The sequence below is a fragment of the Meles meles genome, chromosome 13 (assembly GCF_922984935.1).
Source record: "Meles meles chromosome 13, mMelMel3.1 paternal haplotype, whole genome shotgun sequence".
NCBI lineage: Eukaryota > Metazoa > Chordata > Mammalia > Carnivora > Mustelidae > Meles > Meles meles.
In genome coordinates, this window is record NC_060078.1 from 63,613,705 (window position 1) to 63,637,783 (window position 24,079).

General features: G+C 40.8%; 1 protein-coding gene across 2 annotated transcripts in view; it reads left to right on the plus strand.

Annotated features, from left to right (window-relative positions):
• The window catches only part of SORCS3 (sortilin related VPS10 domain containing receptor 3), a 603,811-nt gene that overhangs the window by 347,884 nt on the left and 231,848 nt on the right, over nt 1-24,079 (plus strand). For both annotated transcript variants that reach the window (XM_046028096.1, XM_046028098.1), the window contains exon 5: nt 21,931-22,004. In XM_046028096.1, coding sequence (XP_045884052.1) covers nt 21,931-22,004 — 74 coding nt within the window. The remainder of the gene's footprint in view (nt 1-21,930; nt 22,005-24,079) is intronic.

Sequence of the window (24,079 nt, forward strand, 5' to 3'; positions counted from 1 at the left end):
CTTTTTGCCTTTCCTTAAGGGCTGTGAGCTCCCATATCACCCAGTCAGAAAGGATTTCCTTGTCTGAGCTCCCGTGACACCTGTGATCTCTACCTCCCCCAGCTTCAGCACTCGATGTCTAACACTGTAGTAATTACTGCAAGCATCATAGTTATCCAGATAGTATGCTGCTAATGCACAGGGTGCATACCCAAGATATCCTCTTGTCCAAAGTGCATTGCACAAAGCCTTGTCATTACTAAATTATCGGATAGCATCTACTGGCTGGTACTTGATCCATCAGCATGTACATACACTAAAATAGAATTAACCAATTAGTTGAATGAATACCTCTTCTGTGCTGTTTTTATAGAGTTCAAATACTCTTTTTTTTTTTTCTACCTGAACTCTGGCACATTCTCATTTTAATAATGAATAATTCTAACAACTAGCAATTATAATAATGTTCCCTGAGATGGGATAATTTGGGTTGGCTTACTTGACATATTTATAAATATCCACCAGAGAGTATTAAATGAATCTTCGTGGTTTTGCCCTTACAAGTATTAGGAAGTACCGGGCTTTTGTTTGCTTCTTCATGATGTCCCCAGTCTGCTTCAGAGATTACAGCTGAGAGAGGAGAAACTTGGGAGATGTCTTACAAGTGACTGGTTTCAGGGTTTAAAAGTTTAAAAGTTACTAGTTCTAGCAAACAAACAATCAATCAAAAAACAAAAAATCAGTTCTTCCACAAAAAGACCTGGAAGAAAGTTAAAATGAATGTTGCTAAGTGAAAGGGGTCAATTTGTAAAAGCTACATTACATATGTTTCCAAATATGTGGCATTCTGAAAAAGGCGAAACTATGGTGATATTAAAAAGACCAGCAGTTACCAGGAGCTGGAGGAAAAGGAGGATTCAGCAGGTGGGGCACAGAGGGTGTTTTTAGGGTAGTGAAACTATTGAATATCATACCATAAGGGTGGATACATGTCATTATATATCACATAAACGCCATACATTTGTCATTTGTCAAAACCCATAGAATGAACACAAAGAGTGAATCAATGTAAACCATAGACTTTAGTTATTAATAATGTATTAATATTGGCTCATGCAAGACCTTAATCCTAGGGGGAGATGACAGGATGTATGGCAACTCTCTATCTGTACTTTCCACTCATTTTTCTATAAACCATAAACTGGTCTCCTCAAAATGAAGTGTATTAATTAAAATTTTTTTCATTTAAATAATTAAAACAATAAAATACATCCCAGTTGTCACGAGATGACTTCTTAGATATTTTACCCAGCAAACCATCTTGGACATTTTGGGAGGTTGGTGAAAGGCCATGGCCAACAGTACTCTGGTGAAGTGGGTTGAAAGTACAGTGAGCAAGCAAGCCAGAAATGAGAGTTTATTCCTCTGAGCACTCTTACCAAGCAAGGAGCTTCTAAAACAATAATTTCTAAGGTGCTGTGAAGATCATTAAGTCTATAATAAAGAGACTTTAGTGGAGATAGGATAAAAAAAGTAAGATTGGAGTGTCTGGGGAAGATAGTCCAAGAATGACCTGGTTTTTAACCTGCTTCCCCTTCTACCAATCAGCAACATGTGTGAGGTTACCCCAGGCTCACTCCTGATCAGAGCACTGGGGTGAGTTATTCCCACAAACTCCCCTGCTTGGTGAAACACTGTTTTGGAGTTTCCACCCGTCTCAAATCAGCAGAATAAAAGTGAAGCCAAGGACAATAGATAAATGAGTCTATTTTGTTTTCATTTTTGTTACTGGTTTCATGTTTTTCTATGAGTAAACAAGGGCTGGAAATGGAAGCACATAGGCAGACTTAATGTTTAATCTCCCAATTCCTATCTGCTGGCTGCTCCTAAAATTGCTTGGCCTGTAGCAGTGGCTGCCTCTCAGCTCCCAGCCCTAGAAAAAAGGGAGCAGAGAGTTCCTCGTGTCTGTTGGAGAGGAAAGTTGCAGTAGGGAGGCCACTTTTCGGAGTTAGGAAAACAGCTCCTGGTCTTGCCTTCTTTGGCACTGAGGGATTAAGTCATTGTTTTGGGCACAGCAGCTTTTTTTTTTTTTTGTGCCTGGGGCTGTCGGCAGGAAGCTGTTTGAGTCAGAGTCTGTGTACCGTGCCATCTTGGCAATTCTGTATTTTCAGCATTTTGTCAATGCAAGGAGTAAGAGAAATTGTAATTGAGGCTGCCTTTCTATAAATCATGCCACAGAGAGTGAGCACATCCAAGTGATGAATCCAATAGGAACTTTTGTCCCTTGCCTGGAGACAGTGGTGCAGGCCCTTCTGGAGTGCTGAGCAATGCAGGGAGAAAGAAGTGGAAGATAAATTCTACATTTCTTGGCGAATTATGAGCTGTGCATGGGGATAGGCTTGGGGGAGACAAATAGCAAGAAATGATCAACTCCTTGAATTCAGTTGAAAATGGAAGGGCCCGCTCGCCTGAGGAGCAGTTCCAATGTGCCTCCCCAGGTGGGCAAGGAGCCAGGAGTGCCTTGGACTGTTGTCCTTCACTGTACTTGGAGTGTGAAATGCCAACATGGGAGGGTTGTAGGACCACTTTATGACCAGATGAAGATACCAAGCCCATCTTTCGGGGTTACTGGCTTCAAAGGGGATGCTAGCTAGCATTGATCACGTGAACCTTCCCAGCCCTGGATTGCAAAATTTTCATGAAACAGGGATGCAGGAGGGGCAGGGGAAAAGAAAAGACGATCAGATCTTGGCCCAACCCTTGTCTTTGTGGTCATATGCCTGAAGAAGTAGGAGTTTTGCATTGTTTTCCTGGGAAGGGAGGACGTCAGTAACCCCAATACGCATACATTTTCTCCGGAAACTGCCACTTGTCTGGAGTTTCCACTCCAGGCATTTATCTAGGAAAGAGGCAGCCAAGGTGTGCATCAACATGTCTGTGTGTGCACGAGCTGCCTCTTTAAGAATTCAGCAGGTGTTTTCCGGACCCGTTGCTTTCAGACAGGATGTGCAACAAAACAGGGCCTGTGTGCCTGGTAAGTGCCAGCTCTTGCAGGGTCAGGAACCTCTGTCTGGTGACGGCAGTGCTTTCACGCTTCTCACATTTTCTTTATTTCCCTTTTGGCTTTCTAAAGTAAGTTCTTTTTGAAAATGCTGGTCTTTAACAGCTGTCCTGAGGGGACTAAGGGAAAGGATTGTTGTCTTATTGTTCAGTTTGTCTCTTTTGCTGGGACCAAAGGAAGAAGCAAACTCAGAGGAAAAAGTATCCTGCCTTCAACGGGATTTTCCTCAAGAGAGTTGTCTCTCCCTGGCTCAAACCTTGGAGGAATTTGTGTTTCATTTGTTTGTGGAGGCAGTTCCCTTGCTTAAAGGCTTTTCATTTTGTTGGCGGTGCTCCCTGAGAATTACTCTTGGTTGTACGTTAAAAGCAACAACCACATCTGGAGATACATCCAGAAGGTTGAAAGAAAGACTGTGCAGATGCTGGTCCTCTTGACTGTTGGCTGTCGTCTGAGTGGAGGAGACGTTTCTGTGACGCTTACTGATGTCATGGCTTGTGGCCTGCCCGCTTGGGTTTCTCATAAACTTTCCCCAGATAGTCATCAGCTCAGCCACGTGGGCTGAAAACTTCCAACAGTGTGTTTCTGTGACCAGCAGAATCGGCCGGCCTCAGGTTTTCCTTTGGAGAAATTGGAGTTTCTGCACATCAGGATTTGAGAATCTCTGTCCAATGTTCTTTCTGTGTAGCATTGGGCATTGCCTGACATTCTCTGGCTTCAAAACCTATATTGAGTTTGTTGTTGTTGTTGTTTTAATAATCACCTGCAGACTTGTGTGTTTCCCTCATTAAACTCCTGGCTCCTCCCGGGCTTCTGTGTTTTGTTTCAGTCTAATTCTGAACACTAAGCAGAACATGCACGATAGGTAGTTTATCAATATTTGGTGAGTACTTGTTACTTCCTTCGAATTTTCTCTCTCTGTCTCACATACGCATACAATCTGAGGAATACGTTAATGCGGGCAACTCCTGACACACTCACAGACTCATTTCCTTCCCAGATTTGAGTTGCAGTAAATGACACCGCTTCCCATGCACTGCCGTTCTTGGAGTCGTCTGTTTCTCGCAAATCCACCTCCAATATCGCAGCAAATCGATCTTCAGAATATATCCTGACTGTTATCAGTTGCCTCATCTTCCTCCACCACTCAGTGGACCGAGCCCCCAATCTCAGTTATCTGCGACTCTTTGACTCTCAGACTTCAGAGTCAAGCCATGACCAGACCTGCTTGGCATCGCCTCCGGCTCCCCCGCCCTAGCGCCCGCGCCCTTCCGAGCCACCTCTCATTCCCTGCAGCACCGCAGCCATCCCATTGGTCTCCCGGCTTTCCCATTGCCTCCACACTTCTTCTCTACACTTAGTAGGCAGTGAGCTTGAAAACTTAGATCATGGCCACCATCCCCCCTCAGACACCTCTGGTCATTTCCATCCTGCACAGAAGGAAACCCGGGTCCTATCTTAGGCAGACGTGCCTTGGAACATGATGCTGTCCCTGATTTTCTCTCTCCCTTTATCCCCCCACCGCTTCTCCCTCATGAACATGCTCCAGCTACGCAGGCCCGGCCACTTCTCAGAATCACCCCTAGTGCTGCCACTTCCCGGTCTTCCTCCTTGCTCTTCTGCTGTCTTAGGTCACTCCTTGTCCGATGTTCACCTCACCTGCTCCATCATTTCATTCAGCTTTCTGCCCAGATGTTCGCCATTAAGAGAAGTCTTAACCTTAACAAAAACGGCACTGCTTGTCATGCTTTGGTTTTCTCCTTAGCATTATCTCTGTGTGACATTATTCAGCAAACCCTCGAGACATGCAGATTCTATATTTGGGATTTACTTACGCATTAAAATGTGTAGGGATCTGGGTGCCTGGGTGGCTCAGTGGGTTAAAGCCTCTGCCTTCGGCTGTCATGATCCCAGGGTCCTGGGATTGAGCCCCACATTGGGCTCTCTGCTCAATGGGGAGCCTGCTCCCCCACCCCCGCCTGCTTCTCTGCCTACTTGTGATCTCTGTCTGTCAAATAAATAAATAAAATGATGCCTGAGAATTTCTTTAAAATGGCCAAAATAAAAAGAGACATGGAAATACACAACAATAATTGGGAAAATTTGGAAAGTTGTTGAAGCTGGGTTAAAGGTATCTGGGGATTCATTATATATTCTATCTGATTTTGTGTGTGTTTGAATTTTTCTATAATAAAGATTAAAAAGAAAAAAAAATCTTTTAAAAAATGTATAGGGATCCCCAAATGAACACTCAGATTATTTTCATGGTCATCTGTGGACATGAGCAGAGGAGCAGAAAAGGTGAGTCGCCCCGTGTACATGTTCTCAGCTGAGGTAGGGGAGACACTCTACCCCCTTCTAGTTCTTACACTGTAAGCAGCTGTCCTTTCTGTAGTCTTTTTTGCCATGGTTCTGGTCATTGTTGTGCTCTCCTGTGGTGGTTCCACTCTTTAAAATGGCCTGCAAGTATGGAGCTGAGTGTCTGGCTGGTGTTTCTAAGCAGAAGTTGGCTATGATGTACCTTCTTGTGATGGCATGGCCATGAGTTCAATGTTAGTGGATTAACAATATGCATTTAATAATGTGTCTTCAATTGGAGACACACTGGGGAAAATGTGACTAGAGATTCCCCTAGGAGCAATGGCTTAGTATGTGCTACAACAGTGTTTGTGGTGACTTTTGTTTTATAGCTATGAAAGTTAGTTTTTATTGAGAATTTACTATGTGCCAGATATTTTACTAAGCGCTTAAATTCTCTAATTTAATCCCCAAACAATTCTATGAATTAAGTATTATTATTATTTTAATATTTTATTTAAATTAAATTTACAGCATAACCAACATAGATGAGAAATATATTTATTTAATAAATTAATAATACAACATATATTATTAGTATATATTACATATACATATTTGCTTATTTATGTATATATAAATATCTTTCCCCCACTTCCGTATAAACCTCATGAAGTCAGGGGCTGGCCAACTGTGTTTTCTAGCATCTTGTTCCCTACTGTATGTTTAGTACCTAGAACCACACGTGGCTTATGGAAGGTGCTCACTAAATTACTGAGTTCATTAAATGGGTGCAAAAAAAAAGGAGCGAAATACAATCAGGGATATCTCGAGGAAAAAAATCCAACTAAAGAATAGTTTCATTGTGCCAGACATTCTCATTTTCTTGGGCATCATGCTATCTCTGATCGTACCATAGCTCTATAAGGTAGGCATATTAGAACCCTCGGCCCCACCCCTTGAAACCGCCTGCCCAAGTTCCCACTACAGTGTGGCTCAGAAGCTCTGTCTCCATGTTGTGAACCTTCCCTTGTATGGTTACTGAGCACATGGGCCAGAGAATCAGACAACTTCGTCTGAAGATAACCTCCACACTTGCTCTGTTTTCAGGCAAGTGACTTAGTTTTGTCCAAATCTTTGTTGTCTATTTTTTAAATGAAGATAACCAGAATTTTTCTACTTGGTAGTTGTAGGGATTAGGTAAGATGATGCAAACCACTTAACCTAGAACCTGATACATACTAAGTGCCTGTTACAATTATTATAGACTTTGAGCTCCCGATATTGGAAAAATAGGTCAAAGGGATGTGAAACCAAGCCAGGACGCACTCAAGATAAAACTCCTGTCAGGACCTCTTAACCAGTATTAAAGATCAGTACCTAAGAGCAAGGTTGGCAAACGTTCTGTAAAAGACTGAATAGTAAATATTTTAGGTTTTGCTGGCCATATGATCTCTGCTGTAACAACTCCGTTCTCAATAAATGAGTGTTCGTTTGCCAACCTCTGCTTTAGGCCAATAGTACTTAGCCTTGTCTGCACATTAGAATCACCTGAGGAGCTTTAAACAGACACTATGCCCAGGTGGTATATTCCCAGAGATTCTGATTTTATTTGGGTGAGGTGGGGCATAAGCATCAGTATTGCTTAAAAGTCCTAGGTGACTCTGTTGCAGAGAGGTGAACCACTGATTTAGATCCCTGAAGCCACGAACAGAAGACCCTCAGAGCAGTCCCTGTCTTTCTGCCCCTACCCTATCCCCCTCCTCCCCAGGGATCAACACTCTTTGACAGCTTTGGGCGAGGTTGGCTACGCTGTGGTAAATCTTTTTTGCTTAATGCATAGACCATATCACTTTTGTATCTAGAGGGAAGTCTAATTATCTGTGTAATAAATTGATTGTACTTTCAGGGAACACAGTCCAGCTGTTACTGTGCATTTTAGCTGAAGATACGCTTTTTGCTATTTAATTGTATTCCAACATTGGCAATTGGACAGAATGGTATTTGAGTGGAAACACTCTGCCACGGTTTCTGTAATGGAGCTAAGAATTTGTTCCCAAGAGTCAAGAGGTATCTGAACTTAAGGTCAAGTCACTCTTCTCTTACAGGTCCCCAGAGCAAGCTTATGATATTTCTGTTTCTAAGGAGCTCTGAATTTTCAGCTGGACATTGTCTACCTGTGATGGGGTAGAGCTTGGCTGAAGACAGAAATGAGTTTAGTTATAAATGTTTAAGTTTTCCTGAGAATTATCTGGAGCAGAGTTTCACAATGTGTGGCTCCTTAGCACGTACATTAGAGTCATCTGTTACTTGGTAAAATGCAGATTTCTGGACTCCACTCTTGACCTTCTGATTCTAGAGTTTTTGGAGGGGTGCTTGCATAATGCATTTTTAAGCAAGACACCTGGATAACTTTGAAATTTGAGAGCTACCCTTTGGAGAACACCCTTCCTCATACTTACATAAGAGGACTAAGCTTGGGGAATTTAAAGTCATCCTCCAAACAGCCCAGTGACGTCTTTGATACAGCTAAGACTCAAATCTTAGTTCTGTGTATCAGCTAGCTAATGCTATGGAACCAACTCTTCCTAACATCCAGACTTTAAAAAAAACAGTAAACATTAATTGTTGATCACAACTCTTTGGGTTAGTGAGTGGTTTTACTGTCTCAGATTCATTCAAGTGCCTGTGGTCATCTGTGGTTGAGTAGGCCATATACTGATGTTGGCTCGCTCTCTCTTATGTTTAGAGGTCAGATGGCTGTGCAGTGATTTGAGATGGCCTCCACTGGGATACCTAGATTCTCTTCTGTGTGGTCTTTCAACCTCCATCAGGCCAGTGTCACTTGGGTGGTGACAGCACTCCGAAAGATTGGAAATATTCATGGCTTCTTAGAGACCACATTCAAAATTTGGACACTGTTATTTCCACAGCATTCTGATGCCAAGATAAGGAACAAGGACAGCCTTGGTTCAGAGGGTGAGGAAATAAATTCTAGTGCTTGAGGGGAAGGGCTGAAAATTGCTTTATAAAGGCAGTAGATACAGGGATGCTGAATGAATCCACCAAAGCCTGCCACACAGAGTCCTGGGCATTTCTTATCACATTTAAGTGCCTTCAAAAGAAAGTTTATCTGCCAGCTTTTACAAATGTTTAGGGAGCATGAGTAGTAATATTCTCTTGGTTTCTATTCCTAGGATTACCGTTCTCAGATGAAGAATCAAAAATCCTATATCTTAAGGGACCTACAAAGTCATTGCTTTAAACCCCATCTGGCACTTTAATTTCCTGATAGTATCACCTTAGTCAAAGTGCTCATCCATCTTCTACTCAAACACATCCCATAAGGCCCTGGAGAACTTGCTGCCCTGTGTGGCAGCTTTTTCACTCTCAGAGAGTTCTTTCCATTAGAATATGATTTCTTACATCAAGCCAATATATACTTCCATTTAGATTTGGCCTTTTGGTCCTACTTCTGCCCTCTGAAGTGGCATAGAAGAAAGTTCCATTGTCCTTCCATGGAAGAATGTTTTCCCACATTTGAAAACAGTTACAAAACCTCTTTGTTCATTGGTCAATTTTCTGTGCCAACAATCCCAACAACTTCTCCTGGGACGTAGATTGAGCTGCATCACACTTCAGGATATTTCCTTGCAAACACTCTTTCCTCAATGATGGTCAAGTAATTTAGAATGAATAGTGGTTAGGGTCCCTGAATGGCTCAGTTGGCTAAGCTTCTGACTCTTGGTTTTGGCTCAGGTCATGATCTCAGAATTGTAAGATCGAAATCCACACCAGGTTCTGCCCTCAGTAGGGAGTCTGCTTGAGAGCTCTCTCCCTCTTCTCCCTGTCCCTCCCCCACCCCATCTTTGTAAATAAATAAATAAAATATTGAAAGAAAAAGAATGAATAGTGGTTTTGGAATCAAATGTTCTAGAATTTGCTTTGAGATTTGGCAGCATGGAAGGGGAACAATTTGAATTAATATGGAAAGAAGGGTTAACTTTAGACAAATTTGGCAAGGGAAATGTGGGGCTTTTGGGTGGAAAAAAGGCCTTCGGGTTCTCCTCCCAGAGGAGTGGACAGAAATAACCATCAAATTTTTTTTTATATGTTATTTAAAGTAGAAAGCATATACAAAAATGCCTGTTGGGACAAGTCCTATATAAATGTTAGTTGTCCCCCCCTCATTCTTCTGAAAGAATTGACGTACACATTGTTTTTCCTTTAATATCTTGAGTTTGAGTGAACTTTAAAATTTTATGGCTATATATTAATACTAAAATCATGCACATGTTGAAATGTCTACCTAGAGATATGCTTGAAATGGCATTTCATATGTTAGGGAGAGTGAAATCTTCATTTCTTCCAAACTGAAGGCAAGTATTATTGTTTTCATACTTAGAGAAGGTAAGTTAAATTAACCCATTGAGCAACCCAGGTGACCTGAGAAGGTAAGTTAAATTAAATAAATGACCTAAAACTAAGAGATTTAAGTTCTTTATGCCTCTTTTAGACTCAGACTTTTAGGAAGGAAAAACAAATCTGAACTTGGAAAGGAGTTAAGGACAAATTGAATGCAGTGAACAGGCCAGGAAAGTAGGTGACCAAGTGGATTTAATAATAAGATATGGTATGAAACCAAAATCATTAAGAGAGAGAAAACACAGGTAAGGGTGGAGGGATGTGAGTCAGAATAAAAAAGCCAGCTCACAGAGGAACACCAACATTTATGTTCAAAGGGCACTGCTTAATATGAGATGTTTCTGAATCATAATGTATAAAAATGAATAGAATCTGATTGCAAAGGAAAATGGTCAGGAGAGTAGGCTTGTGGAGACAAAAGAATGGATTTAGGTAAATACTATGTAAATTGCTTATAAGATTGTTTTATATGACTGTTGGCTCAGAAAATGCTCGTTGGTATAAAAGAGGATAAAGTGAATTGTGAGAATGACTTGTAAATAAAAATGCTAGATAGATTCAAGGTACACTGTCATTCATGCATGCTATACCCAAGTGAGCCATTGTTTCTGTGAGGCAGCATTAACTTGTTTTTCTTTTAAAGTCATGCAGTTAATTTAAAAAAAAAGATAGCACATGCAGTAAAAAGAACATTGAGACAGGAGTCAGGACCCTGCGTTTGAATCCCAGCTCTACAGCTGAGGAGGTGTGGGACCACCGGCAGGTCACCTAGGTTCTCTGCAACGTCGCTTCCCCGTGTATAAAAGCTATTGTCCAGATGATTCAGTCTCAGCTACAAAAGTTTACTATTCTCTGATTCTGTGCTGTCAAGCAGCCAGGGGCCATTTCTTTGAAAGGGGATCAGATCTAGATTTCAGAAGGGATTCCTGTCATCCAGCAACCTCTTAATCAATGATCAATTTGAAGAGACTACCCAAAGTTTTGATGCAAAAGTGAATGTCTGACTAGATCCCTGTTTGATGGAACTAAATAAAAACAATTCTAGAACTTTAAAGAGAAACCTGTTATTGGAACCTGGTTGGACAATGGGTTTTTAAATATGAGAAAAGAGTTAGAGGTTTATAGAATATTCTTTCTTTCTCCCCGAATCTTATAGCAATGGGTTGTATGAATTTGTTTTTAAAAGTAGTTTTTCAATTTTCTTGTTGTAATCTTGCCTCTTTTGGCCAAGCGTGGCCACAGATGGCAACATGGAAGGGAGACACCAACTTCCTACAGTAGTGAATTTTATTCAATAATAATATTGAATTAATATGGAAAGAAGGGTAGACTTTAGACAAATTTGGCAAGGGATGTGTGGGGCCTTTGGGTGGAAAGAAAAGAACTTTTAAAGACTTGGAAAGGACTATTTATGGATTCATTCAGTGAATATTTATTTATATGAGCATGTACCTTCCTGTACTTGACATGGTATTAAATAGTTAGAAGTATTATGGTAGCAATACCCACTACCTACAAGGAGAGACAGACATCCATCATATAATTACATGAATATGTAATTCCATATATTTTTTAGTATTTTTAAAAAATATTTTATTTATTATTTATTTGAGTTGAGGAAGGACAGAGGGGGATGGAAAGGGACAATCAGACTCCACTGAGCCCAGAGCCTGACACAGGGTTCATTCTCATGACCCTGAGATCATGATCTGAGCCAAAACCAGGAGTCAGATGCTCAGCTGACTGAGTGGCCCAGGTGACCTTGTAATTTCATATTTTAATGAATGTTATGAAATAAGAGACTAGAAGCCCATGGGGCAGGAGGTACATGGGCAAGAGGTAACCAAAGAGGGCTTCCTCTAGGAAGTGTTATTTCTGCTGATACCTGACATGTGAATAGCAGTTCAGTACATGAATGGGAAGAGGGAGAAATTCAGAGTAGGAGGAGAGTATTTTAGGTAGAGGGGACAACATATTCAAAAGCCCTGAGTCTGGAGAGCCCACAACATGTTTAAAAAGCCAAATGAAAACCAGTGTGGCTGGAACTTGGATAATAAGGGGGAGAAGAGAATCCTGAAGAAATGGGCAGGGGGAATGTGAACATGGTATTGCTGTTTTGACAGAGTGTAGACATCAATCCCATTATGAGCTAGTTTCTACATGCCCAGTGGGAGGAAATCACTCTGTCCTGAGGGGTGAGGGGGCACTGGGAGAATAGGGGTGAACATGATATGTGTTTTGTGTTCTGAAATGGACCTTTAAGTTTCTAGCAGTTCCATCAGAGAGTAGGATACTGACTTGGGAAATATAGAAGGCTTTGGTTATTCATATGTGCATGTGACCTCTGACATTGGAGTCCTAGTTAGGAGAATAAGTCTGAGGAGTCGTACATATGCACCTGACGTTCTTGGTGTCCTTTCTCCCTCTTCTTCAAATTTGGCTCAGCAATGCACCCCTGGGGGACAGTGGTGAAAAGGAATAAGTATGATGAGTATAGAGTGTCTTTCTAGAGGTCCACTTCACCTGAAGATTTGTGAAAAAATTTATCTTGCATTCTAAGCACAGATACATGGCAGCGTAGACTACACAATGTCCATGGAAATTCAAAGTAAGAGTTAAGAGATTTGAAGAAATTAACCCTTCTATTAGATTGCTTAAGGCGAAACCCTCAGATTGCTGGTGGGATGCTCTGTTGTCTTTGGCTGTGAGACAGGTTTTGATGAACAACTTTGGGAAGCATCGAGTCTTAATTTGTAGGTGATGGCGGTTTATAGGATATCCTATGCCTTTCTCACCAACTTCCTACAGTAGTGAATTTTATGAACTCGCTTTTAGAAGCAATTCTTCATGTCCAGTGTTTTAATCTTTCCCCTTTTAGGTCTTGAGGGGGAGGATTTCCAAATTCGAGGAATGGCTGTGTATCTGTCTCCACTTCCTGCTCTTACAGACCTCAATCTTGCTGCTCATCTAGAAGTCTTCATTTTACCCACACCCCACACTCGGATGCAGTTGTTTCTTCCTCTTCCTCTTAAATCCTTTAGATGACCTTGTCTGACTCCTTTTCTTTCTCTGTTCTTCTTCCTTCTTGATGTGGCACTTAGACCAATGTGCACTGATCCGGGGCCAAGCAAATGATACTTTTGGAGAAGGATGAGATAATGTTTCTGTTTTATTTCCAACATCTTTCTTAATAACCAAAATTTTTCACCTTTGTTAGCTGCAGTGTTTGGGGGGAACTTATCCTTCATGCCAGCTTCTACTCATTCATTATGACTCAGCCCATGGCATAGCGCCCGACGCAGCAGCACTGACCACTCCTTCTGTGCATTCCCTTAACCGTTTTCTACTTTTGTGAGTATGGGTCTTGTTGAGTTGTGTGGCATTTATCTGTTGACATGTCTGTCTTCCCACCGAAGTTCTGAGTTTCTGGAGATCAGGGAAGTTGGTGTTACTCATCTTTCGATCATCACACCTGGCAATGAGCCTAGCACATGCTAGGTGCTTAGAGAATACTAAATAAGTTGAGTAAAGTGATGTGTTAATAGACTACGGGGATTATTTACACTTCTTTTGTTCACTTGGGGACATCCAATGTCAAAGAACAGAGACTCATAGCATAAGGGGGTATATCTCATGATCCAGACGCTTAGAAATGGAATGGGGAAGACTTCAAGGGAGGGTTGCCAGATAAAATATAAGACACATAGATAAAGCACAGCTAAATTCAAATTTCAGGGAAATAACAATTAAAAAAATACACACAGGCGAATTCCTACTGTTATATGGGACATAGTTACACAAAAAAATTATTTTTCATCTAAAATCAAATTACCTGGGCATTCTCTATTTTATTTGCTAAATCTGTTAACCCCTCAGACAGTCACATTCACTCCTATAGACATCCGTATGTCTACTATGGTAAGATTCAGGTCACAAATGGTGGCCCTCAGACAACCCCTGGCCAGCTGGATCAAGACATCTTATTAGCCCTGTAATGCATTTTAAATTTTTATTTTTTTTCTGCCCAAACTGAAAAATACAGAGATTTCTCATACAAATCTGAACTTTCAGTTCCCTTGAAAAATTACAGAGCCTGACCACATTAAATTAGCTCTCTTTGTCCAGCTAAGGAACAGCTAAGCCCATTTTTAGATGGAGCATGAGCTTTCTGGAGTCCCTGTTTCTCCCCAGTGTTGTGGGGAAATGTCATCTGCCAGATAATTTATCACACTTGCACCTGTTTTCCATAGAGTTGAGAGGAAAGTAACATTTTTTGAGTTTGTGTCTCTATCAAAAGCAGGAAAACAAAAGATAGCCCTAAAGTGGCATTTTAATAAAAATGCAGAGAATCATCTTCTTGACCAAATAAAGTTGCTTCATGTGTAAAGTGTTAGCAAAATGGTCATGTGTCTAAAAGACACCAGCCATGGTGCCATTTTTCTGACACACCCTCACACATTCACACTGCAGACTTGAGGACATTCGAGTTCCTGACCTCCACGGGAAAGTAAGATCCCTGCGGCCAGAGAGTTTTGTCTGGTTCACTGATGTATCCTAAACCCGTGGAACAGTGCTTGGTTGTTAATGGACATTTGATCAATATGTGTTGAACAAAGGAATGGCTGGTGTAAACCATTTGAGAGAAGGAAAACCTCTATGGTTAGGAATCTTCAAGAAGAGAAGAAAAATGTTGCCTTCTAAAAAAGTATGGCATGACTAGGTGAATTCCTTTCTTTTTTTTCCTTTTTTTCTTTTTAACTAGTTCTTTCTTTCTTTTTTGTCTCAGGGCCACAGGTCTGTGATTCATCAGTCTTACACAATTCATAGAATTCACCATAGCATATACCACCCCCCCCAATGTCCATCACCCAGCCACCCCATCCCTCCTATCCCCTTCCCCTCCAGCAACCCTCAGTTTACTGAGATTAGGAGTCTCTTATGGTTTGTCTCCCTCTCTGGTTTCATCTTGTTTCATTTTTCCCTCAGCAAAACTGTGAATTCCTATTTTAAAAATAGATGTTAAAAAAAATTAAAAATTTAAAAATATCAATATATTTATGGTAGAGATGCCTTGTATCTGTCAAGGGCAAAGGAAAAAGGCTGCTGAGGACGGAATTTCTTATCTATGTACCCAGGGCTTAGGGGAACATTGGATGGGGTTGTCACCACCAGTTATCAAGGGAGGGGTTTTTTGGAGACTATCTGAGGAAGGAACCAGAGGCATATGTTGGAAAGGACTTCTTGTTACAGTGTGATCCTGATTTTTCTCCTGCCTACCATAAATACCACCACAAACCAAGTGATTCTCCCCATAGTCCTATGTAGCCCAGCCAAGCCCTACTACCCCTCTGTGGCTACCAAGGAAATAAGTGAAGAAACTTTATTTTTACCAGGAACCAGACTCATTTTATTTGAAAGACAAAGACCGTCAGGACCACAATTCAGCAGAATGCTACCAAAATTCCATAGGCTTTGAGAAAAAAAAAAAATCAGGACAGCTGTACATTAAGTTTGAATTTGCTGCAGGGGAGAGCTTTTATATAAATGTGTTCCAAACCATTCTTCCCTCTTTATGGACAATATGCTGGCTCTAGGGAATCTGGCTGTATCACCAAAAGCTCTCATAAAACGCATAGTTTGTTGCCTCTTCTGAGTATGTCTGGCTACCGCCATATGGTCATTATTAATTCATATTTATTCTTAGAAAATACTATCCTTAGGGGTGTGGTGAAAATGTATGGAAGAGGAAAATATTGGCAAATGAGATTTTGGCTTTTAATCACAGATTCAACAATCTGGTCATACACCAGACTTTTGGTCTTACAACTAAATGCCTAGGAATAGAGACCAGACCCAAACAAAACAAAACAAAAACTAGAGAAATGTAGCAAGATCTGTCTTTATTACTCTTGGGGTAGGTATAAGGTGTTTGTACAGTTGACCCTTGAACAGCACAAGGGCTAAGGACACTGACCCCCTGTGCAGTTGAAAATCCATGTACAACTTTTGACTCCTTCCACATTTAACTACAAAAGCCAATTGTAGACTGGAAACTTACTGATAATATAAACAGTCAATGAACACATATTTTGCATGTGACATGTATTAGGTACTGTATTCTTTCAATAAAGCCATCTAGAGAAAAGAAAATGTTATTAAGAAAACCATAAGGAAGAGAAAATACGTTGACAGCCCTGGACTACATTTATGGAAAAAAGAATCTGTGTGGTAGTGAATGCACACAGTCCAAACCCATGTTGTTCAGTTACATAGTTTCACACGGGCTGCTGTACGAGAGTACCTCCAATTAGGTGACTTAGCATAATAGAAACTCATTGTCCTACAATTCTGGAGGCTGACATTCCAAAATCAAGGTGTTGGTGGGGCCGTGTTCCCTCTGAAATTTAAAGGGGAGCCCTTTTTTTGCATCTTTGTTGTTTCTGGTGATTTGTCCTTAGTCTTTGACATGCCTTGGCTTGTGGATACCTCACTTCAATCTTCTGTCTTCACATGGCCTTCCCTCTGTCTCTCACATTCTCTTCCTTCTGTTCCCGTCTGTGTGTCCAAATCTATCCTTACCGGGGCATCAGCCATATTGGATTAGGGCCCACCTTGAATCCATTTTAATGTGATTACATCTGCAAAGACCTTCTATCCAAATAAGGTCACATTCTGAGATGCTATAGGTGAGGATTTCAACATATCTTTTTGGGGGGACACAGTTGAAGCAATAACCTCCTGATACAATCATATCATTCTTTGGACCTAAGCTTTCCATATACAACGTGTTGTTCCTCTTGTGGAATATTACATTGATTAAATTGCCTCTCGTTCTTCAGCTATCAGATGCTCTTCCCTGGCAGGCTGATGTAATTAGGGAACTAATAACTGGATCAATAAGGAAAAGAGCATGGTCGTTCATATTTTCCATCTGTTCCAGTGATTCACTTAGGGCTTTCTGTGTGTGTGTGTGTGTGTGTGTGTGTGTGTGTGTGTGTTGCCACTGAATATGTGGCTGTTAAGAAATAAGAGACTGTGACACACAGAGGAAGAAGGGAAGGTAGAGGATCTGGATTGTTCTCTGGTAAAGGTCCAGGTATGTCATCCTTGCAGGAAGGAGGCATCCTGAGGCAGGATGTGGAGGAGAACAGTCTCATATATGTAACTTTGTATAAACAGGAAGGTTTTTTTAGATTTTATTTATTTATTTGAGAGAGAGACAGCACGGGGAGAAGGACAATCAGATTCTACTGAGCACAGAGCCTGACGCAGGGCTCCATCCCATGACCCTGGGATCATGACCTGAGCTGAAGTCAAGAGTTGGAGGATTAAAAACAACTGAGCCGGGGCACCTGGGTGGCTCAGTGGGTTAAAGCCTCTGCCTTCAGCTCGGGTCAAGATCTCAGGGTCCTGGGATCAAGCCCCACATCAGGCTTTCTGCTCTGCAGGGAGCCTGCTTCCTCCTCTCTCTCTGCCTGCCTCTCTGCCTAGTTGTGATTTCTCTCTGTCAAATAAATAAAATATTTAATAAACAAACAAACAAAAAAAAAACACAACTGAGCCACCCAGGTGCCAGATCTTGTTTAGAAACAAGAAATGTTTCTAAAGACGTTTAATGTTTGGAAAATCTACTTTATTTTAGTGTTGCATGAAGCACGTTGGGTTGAAGCTATGCAGGACTATTTAAAGAGCATGTAAGCTAATATGTTGCTTTTCCTATCCTTGATGATCTCTGTGTAATACCACTTTGTGGAAAATCCCATATTGCCTTGTCTGATTCCAGGTCCTCATGAAAAAATTGCAATTTTAATTTTTGGCCTTTTAAAAGATAGTTTTAAAGGTAAATATAATGTATATTTTATGATTAGAAATTATTATTATAAGAATGCAAGTAGAAGAAAATACAGGGTTATATTACTATTAAAATATTATATCCATTGTAAAGAAATCTGAAAATGATGGAAAGCTTTAAAAAGTATGTGTTACACATAGTCCCACAATTTAGAAGTAACCCCTGCTAGTGTTTTGCGTATTTCCTTCTGATGTGTTTCAAGTTTTTGCAATACTTTAAATAAAATTAGTGTCAATGTTTTGCAATGTATTTTAAAATAAATAATATATCATAAACATTTGCATATCATTAACTGATCTTATAACACTATTGAATGGTTGTCTAAATTTTTTATTTCTCATTGAGTGTCAGAGATTTTTTAATTACTAAAGTAATGCATGTTGCTGGTAATTTTAAAGACCCAAATAACCAAAGAAAAAATACTGATGGCCTCCAATCCTACCCTTGCAGAGATAAGTAGTAATAATATTATGACATACCCTGCATGGCAGTGTAATTGTCTGAATTTCTGTCGTCCTCTGTTCAGGCATTTTTAACCTTTGTAATTCCAGCACTCAGTTCATTGCTTAAAGCATAGTGGTTTCTTGATACACTGTTAGTCAGTGAATGAAGAGAGGGAGATATGGATGAACATGTATGTGAATGGGGAGACTGCGAAGATCCAGCTTGCAGTAGAATAAAATTCATTTCAGACTCAGCAACTTCCTGTGGATGGAGAGACAAGGTAGCTAACCAAAGGCTCTTAATGAATAGGAGCCTGCTCTTTCTGTTCATCTGAATCAGCCTCTAGGCAGAGAATTCAATTTAATTTTTCTCCCATCAGTCAAACAGAAGAGCTGAAAAAGCAAAACCAGAGAGACAAGGGAGGCAGTAGGTGGAACAGACTTGGATGAGGAGATCAGCAGCTGATCTCTTGTTCTTTCTCTGTTAGGAAGAACATGAGAGGAGAGGAGCAGTGCTTCTCCCAAGGGTGAGTCCTAGCAGGAGCTGTGGTGGAGGAATCCTGCCACTACTGGGTCTTCCAGTGTGGAAGGACTGATGATTTCTCTGGAGTACTGGGACAACAGCAGTGTCATTGTAACCCTCCTGTTCTTCCCCAGCTTTTGTCTAGACTTTGCAGCAGAGAAAGACACAATCGTGCTGGGTTTTATTTGAAGGGATTTGGGGCTCTGCTTTTATATTGGTATCTGGGCTGACAGAGAGTCTGGTATCTTTGCATGATTGAAGGCTCCAACCAAAGTCTCTTCTCTATTTAATTGGCAAACGTGTCTTCAGTCTGAGCATCTGTCTCTCAGACACCTGCCATGGGAAGGAGAGTGACCCATTTCTTAAAACTCTGCATGGAAATCTCAGTTCTTGCAAAAAAAAATTATAAGGATATATTCTTTCCAGTGCAATGATCTGGTCCTTACCAACTCTCTTCTTCCTCCCAAATCCCTCCCCAATATAAATATATATACAGATAAATATAAAATCAGCCACAAATAGTTGGGTGTATGGAAGGAGAGACAGACAGGAAAATGGACAGGCACTCTCCACTTCCTTTTAGCCAGTGACAGTCATCCTATCTCTCCTTCCTTTTAAAAGCCTCCGCATAAGTCAAGTGCAAGATCTTAACCATATCGACACTTTTGTTCTTATTGTTTTCTTCACCCGATAAGATCTCTACCCACCTTCTTTCCTGTCCATACCACCTATCTTCAAAGGCCTAGCTCAAGCTGTGTTGCTCTAGGAAGGCTAATTTTTCCACGTCTATTCCTGTTGATCTTGTCTGTTTCTCAACTTCTAGAGCTTTAGCCTTTGGCCCATTTTCCCCTTCAATGTCATGTATGTGTATCTGACAGTCATCTGTGTTTAAGTTGAGAGATGGGCAATATTAACAGGAGTATATATGTTCAACACACACATGTACACATCTCATTGCTATTTACTGGACAAAAAGATTTTTTAAAGTATTTTATTTATTTATTTGACAGAGAGAGAGAGAGATCACAAGTAGGCAGAGAGGTAGACAGAGAAAGAGGTGGAAGTAGGCTCCCTGCTGAGCAGAGAGCCCAATGTGGGGCTCAATCCCAGGACCTCGAGATCATGACCTGGGCCGAAGGCAGAGGCTTAACCCACTGAACCAACCAGGAGCCCCAAAAGAGATGTTTTTATGTAGTTCATGGTGCCAATGTCTAACATGTATTTGAATTAAATTGAAATGAGCTAAAACTTCTTTAAGGTCCCCATAGCTTACTTGAGATTATCAGAAATTCATTAAAAAATTATTTCTAGGGGCACCTGGGTGGCTCAGTGTGTTAAGCCTCTGCCTTCGACTCAGGTCGTGATCTCAGGGTCCTGGGATCAAGCCTCGCATCGGGTTCCTAGCTTGGCAGGGAGTCTGCTTCTCCCCCTGCCTGCCTCTCTCCTTACTCTCTCTCTCTGTCAGATAAATAAATAAAATCTTAAAAAAATTATTTCTACATGAATTGCAAGATTATGGACTCAGAACATTATGGATAGCAGCTGTTATCTGGGTGTGGTATGCCAGACAGCACATCCCTATAGCGGAGCAGTATTGAGGATGTGATAATGGGAAGCTCCTTCCTTTGACCCCATTTGTATAAACTTGAGGCCCAACTACTTCTGCTTTTCCCAGTTTCCCCAGCTGTGAAAATGTGGAGAACATAAATGTAATAAGGATTCTCATTATAAACTTGGTACCAGGATTCCATGGAAGAAGACGGGAGCCAGGCATCAGAAAACTTAAATCCTTGTTCTTTTGACCAAAACTTAACTTCCCCAAGACCAAGTTTCATTAGCTGTGAAATAGGAGGTTTGTGTGCTCACCTGTACATGTATTCTGTAACCACAGATACACAAAGGTGAATTGGGCATGATTCCTGCCCCTCTTATGACTAACAGCCTAATGACAGGAGGGGCATGCCAACAACCAGTATTGTCTTGGTGTAAACAGCTTCTTAGAAGCAGACAGCAAAAATAGTGATGATACCTGGAGGGAGTGGTTGACTCTACCTGGCAGATGAGAAAATGCCTGAGAGCAGGGGTCCAAGTAGTCATGACTGCCTTGCCTTCCTTTCAGTGTCCTTGTAAGTCTCAAATGTATGTGAAAGAGCAGTGTGGTCCACTTATTATTATTATTATTATTATCATTATCATTATTTACATAAGGCAGAGCTATTATGCTTCCAGGCATACAATTAAAAATAAGCTCCTTACTCTTGGCTAGCCTTTTATAGGAAAGTTGGCCTTTCCCTTATGTGTTAAAAAGGGGTCAGACTCTCAGTCCGTAAAGTAAGTGAATGTGGAATCTGACTTTATTAGCCATGCTGGGGGTTCCTCTTTATTTTTCCAAAGTCTTGAGGCTCTTCTAGAATTTTTTCTTATTCCAGGAGTTACTATCCATTCTTATGTGCCCATTTTAATTATTGATGTATTCAACAGATATTTTAGTGAACACTTTTTTTAATGTACTGAAGGAGTATAAACACAGCTAAATTATCCAGACAAATCTGAAAGACATGGCCGCATATTACCTCGTGGTAAGTGCTGCGATGAGTGCAGTGAATTGAGAAGGGAGAAAGATGAGTGGCTTGAGGTGGTTGGAAAAGGGTGTGTGGAAGGAACCACCCATGCTTGTGGAATGTTTACTTAGGCATATATTTGGCCTTATCTCTGTGAAGACTTGGGAGTATAAACAAGCCTGGTATCCTCATGGTCAGTGAAGAGTCCATTTCACTTAGATTATATATAGGAGAGAGAGATTTAAGCAGTGAGAGATAAAACTCAAATAACACAATATTTTGTGCATAATATTGGCTCAGATACCAGCTGATGAGTATTTTTACCTGTGTTTTATTTCCCTGAGAACACAGAATCTACCTCTTCTTTATCTTCATATCTACCAGAGTGCCATACATGTAGGAGCGATTCAGTAAATAAATTTTAAATAAATTTTTGCTGAATTGTTTTGAAAGGAGCTAAAGATATCATGGAGTTTGAAGAAAAATAAGAATTTTATGAAGGCTTTACCCCTGAAGGAGAGAATGATGGATGGCATCAGGAAGGATTTACACTCGGCTCAAAAAACATCAGTTGATTGGATATACGTTGAGCACCTCCTTGGTTCCAGAAGTCACCGCAATGAGCACAGCACGATCATATTCATAGATTTTTATCAAGATAAAATGGATGCCAACTTGGATGTGTGAGGCACTCTGGAGTGCGGGAATGTCCTTATCTAGGGCGATGCCATGTGTATTTATGTTGACACGTGTCCTTGATGCTTATGTTCCCTCATTTCATTGTTTTGCAGCTCTACAGCTCCATGGACTTTGGAAGACGGTGGCAACTCATGCATGAACGCATCACACCCAACAGGTTTTACTGGTAAGCCCCATCCGCAGACCTGCTACCCTCTTGGATAAAAGAATTATTGGAAAGCATAGCACTTGGGATAGTACTGGGCACCTTCAGCACTTGAAGAAATGTGTGTTCTAGTGCTTTGCTACTTGGTGTGGTTCACAGACCAGAAGCATCAGCATCACCTGGGAACTTGTTAGAAATGCAGAGTCTCAGGCAAGACTTCCTAAGCAGGAGTCTGCATGTAACATGGTCCCTAGTGATTCAGTGTGTACGTTCAAGTTTGAGAAGCACTGGGGTGGGGTGCTCCAGGAGAAGGTCTCTTGGCTGGTGCTGTTTGCTGGGTGCTAATCTCCCTTTGTGCGGGCAAAGTATGTATTTTGTGTAACTATTCTAAAGCAGTATTTCCTAAAATGTACTCTTAAGAACACTAGTTCCACAAAATGCTTCACCACTCTGAAGCGTTTCTATGGACAAGCAATTTTAAGTAATGATTATTTAACTCTGCCTTATTCGAGATTCAGGATTCACTTTAGGATAGTTAAGACTCTGAAGAAACCCAGATACTGAAGAGGCCTCCCAAACTTCTTTCACTAAAGAATCCTTTTCCCATGTCACACATATAAATCCTTCAGAGCAGCTTCTGTGGAGCACATTCTGAAAAGCCTTTTTTAAGAGTGAGTATACATGTTCCAAATGGAAACTTAGCCCTCCCCCTATCAGAAAGTCTTTTTTTATTAATTGGTGTTCCTTTATACGTGAGTGCTATTTTTACCTTGGTCATAGCAAGCTGAACGTGGTTTGGTGTCATTTCATATTTTATTCTTTCTTGCTGCAATGTGAAAAGCTTCTTACTTGCATCCTACTTCCATCAGCAGAGGTATGGCCAAAGGAATAGAGATTAGGAAGCATGCACCCAAGTGTTTAATGTGCTTCATTATATGCTTAATTAAAACAAAACCAAAATTAATCTTTGGAAGTAGTCCCTTTTTCCTACCTCTTTTTAAGCACCTTAGTTCAATGCCTTTAAAAAGTCATGAGATGGCCATTTTTGTCTTTTATAAGGTAGGGGTGGTGTGTGTGTGTGTGTGTGTGTGTGTGTGTGGTGGGGGATGGTGATGAGTACTTTGTGTGTATATATATATATATATTTTTTTTTCCACACCAACATCTTTGAAAGCAGTGTCTCCACCCAGTCCCCGTCTGTATGCACAAAACTATGACCAGAATCCAGAAAGATAATTGCAGAAGCATCCTATAAAAATGCACTGTGTACCAACCTACTGATTGCACACGGTGAGTGGAGGGTGGTGCTGTTGACTCAAAACCTGGCCTATTCCTACTTATTTTTGCCCTTTTCAGACCAACTATTATTTGGTCTGTACTGTTAATTACACTTATTACTGGATCTGTATTTAGAACTATTAAGATTTTTAATAGACTATGGCAGAAAAAGGAAATTTTTTTCTCTGATACTCCAACTCTGTGACTACAGCCTTTTGCTCAGCCAAGAAAGACCAGTTTGTTGGTGTGCCATCACTCACAGTTCCCTCAAAAAGGAAAAAAAAAAAAGCCCTCTGCTATTTCTGGAACAAAGTCTTGAGGTGGCGAGGCTGTTGGCCGACTCGGAAGTCAAGTTGATGGAAAAGGAAAGTACAATAGACTGGATAAGCCTTGTCATCGTTTCTGAGGGAAATTAAATTAAGTGGATGAGGGGCAGTATTTTCCCATGTCTTGCAAAGAGCAAGAAGAGAAGTTTCCAGCTGTGTTCTGCCCTCCCCCTTCCTTTGTGTAGCAGAAAGAATAAATCCCTAGGTCCTGATAATTGTGTTTCATCTCTCCTGCACTCTGTGATTCTTTCATATATGCCCCCATGGGGAAATATAAAAGTTAGTGCCCTTGCTGGGTAGCCAAGTGGTAGCTGGCAATTCCATCTTCGTAATTATCACTTCTTCGTTTCTGATGTATAATTGCCATGATTATTCTTCTAGGCATCATAGGAGTTGCAGTGAAAGAGCTCACTTTACACAAACATTTTTTCCCCCCAATGACAAAATCCATGTCTGTCTAAAGCTCTAATCCATTTGTGTTGAAGAGACATG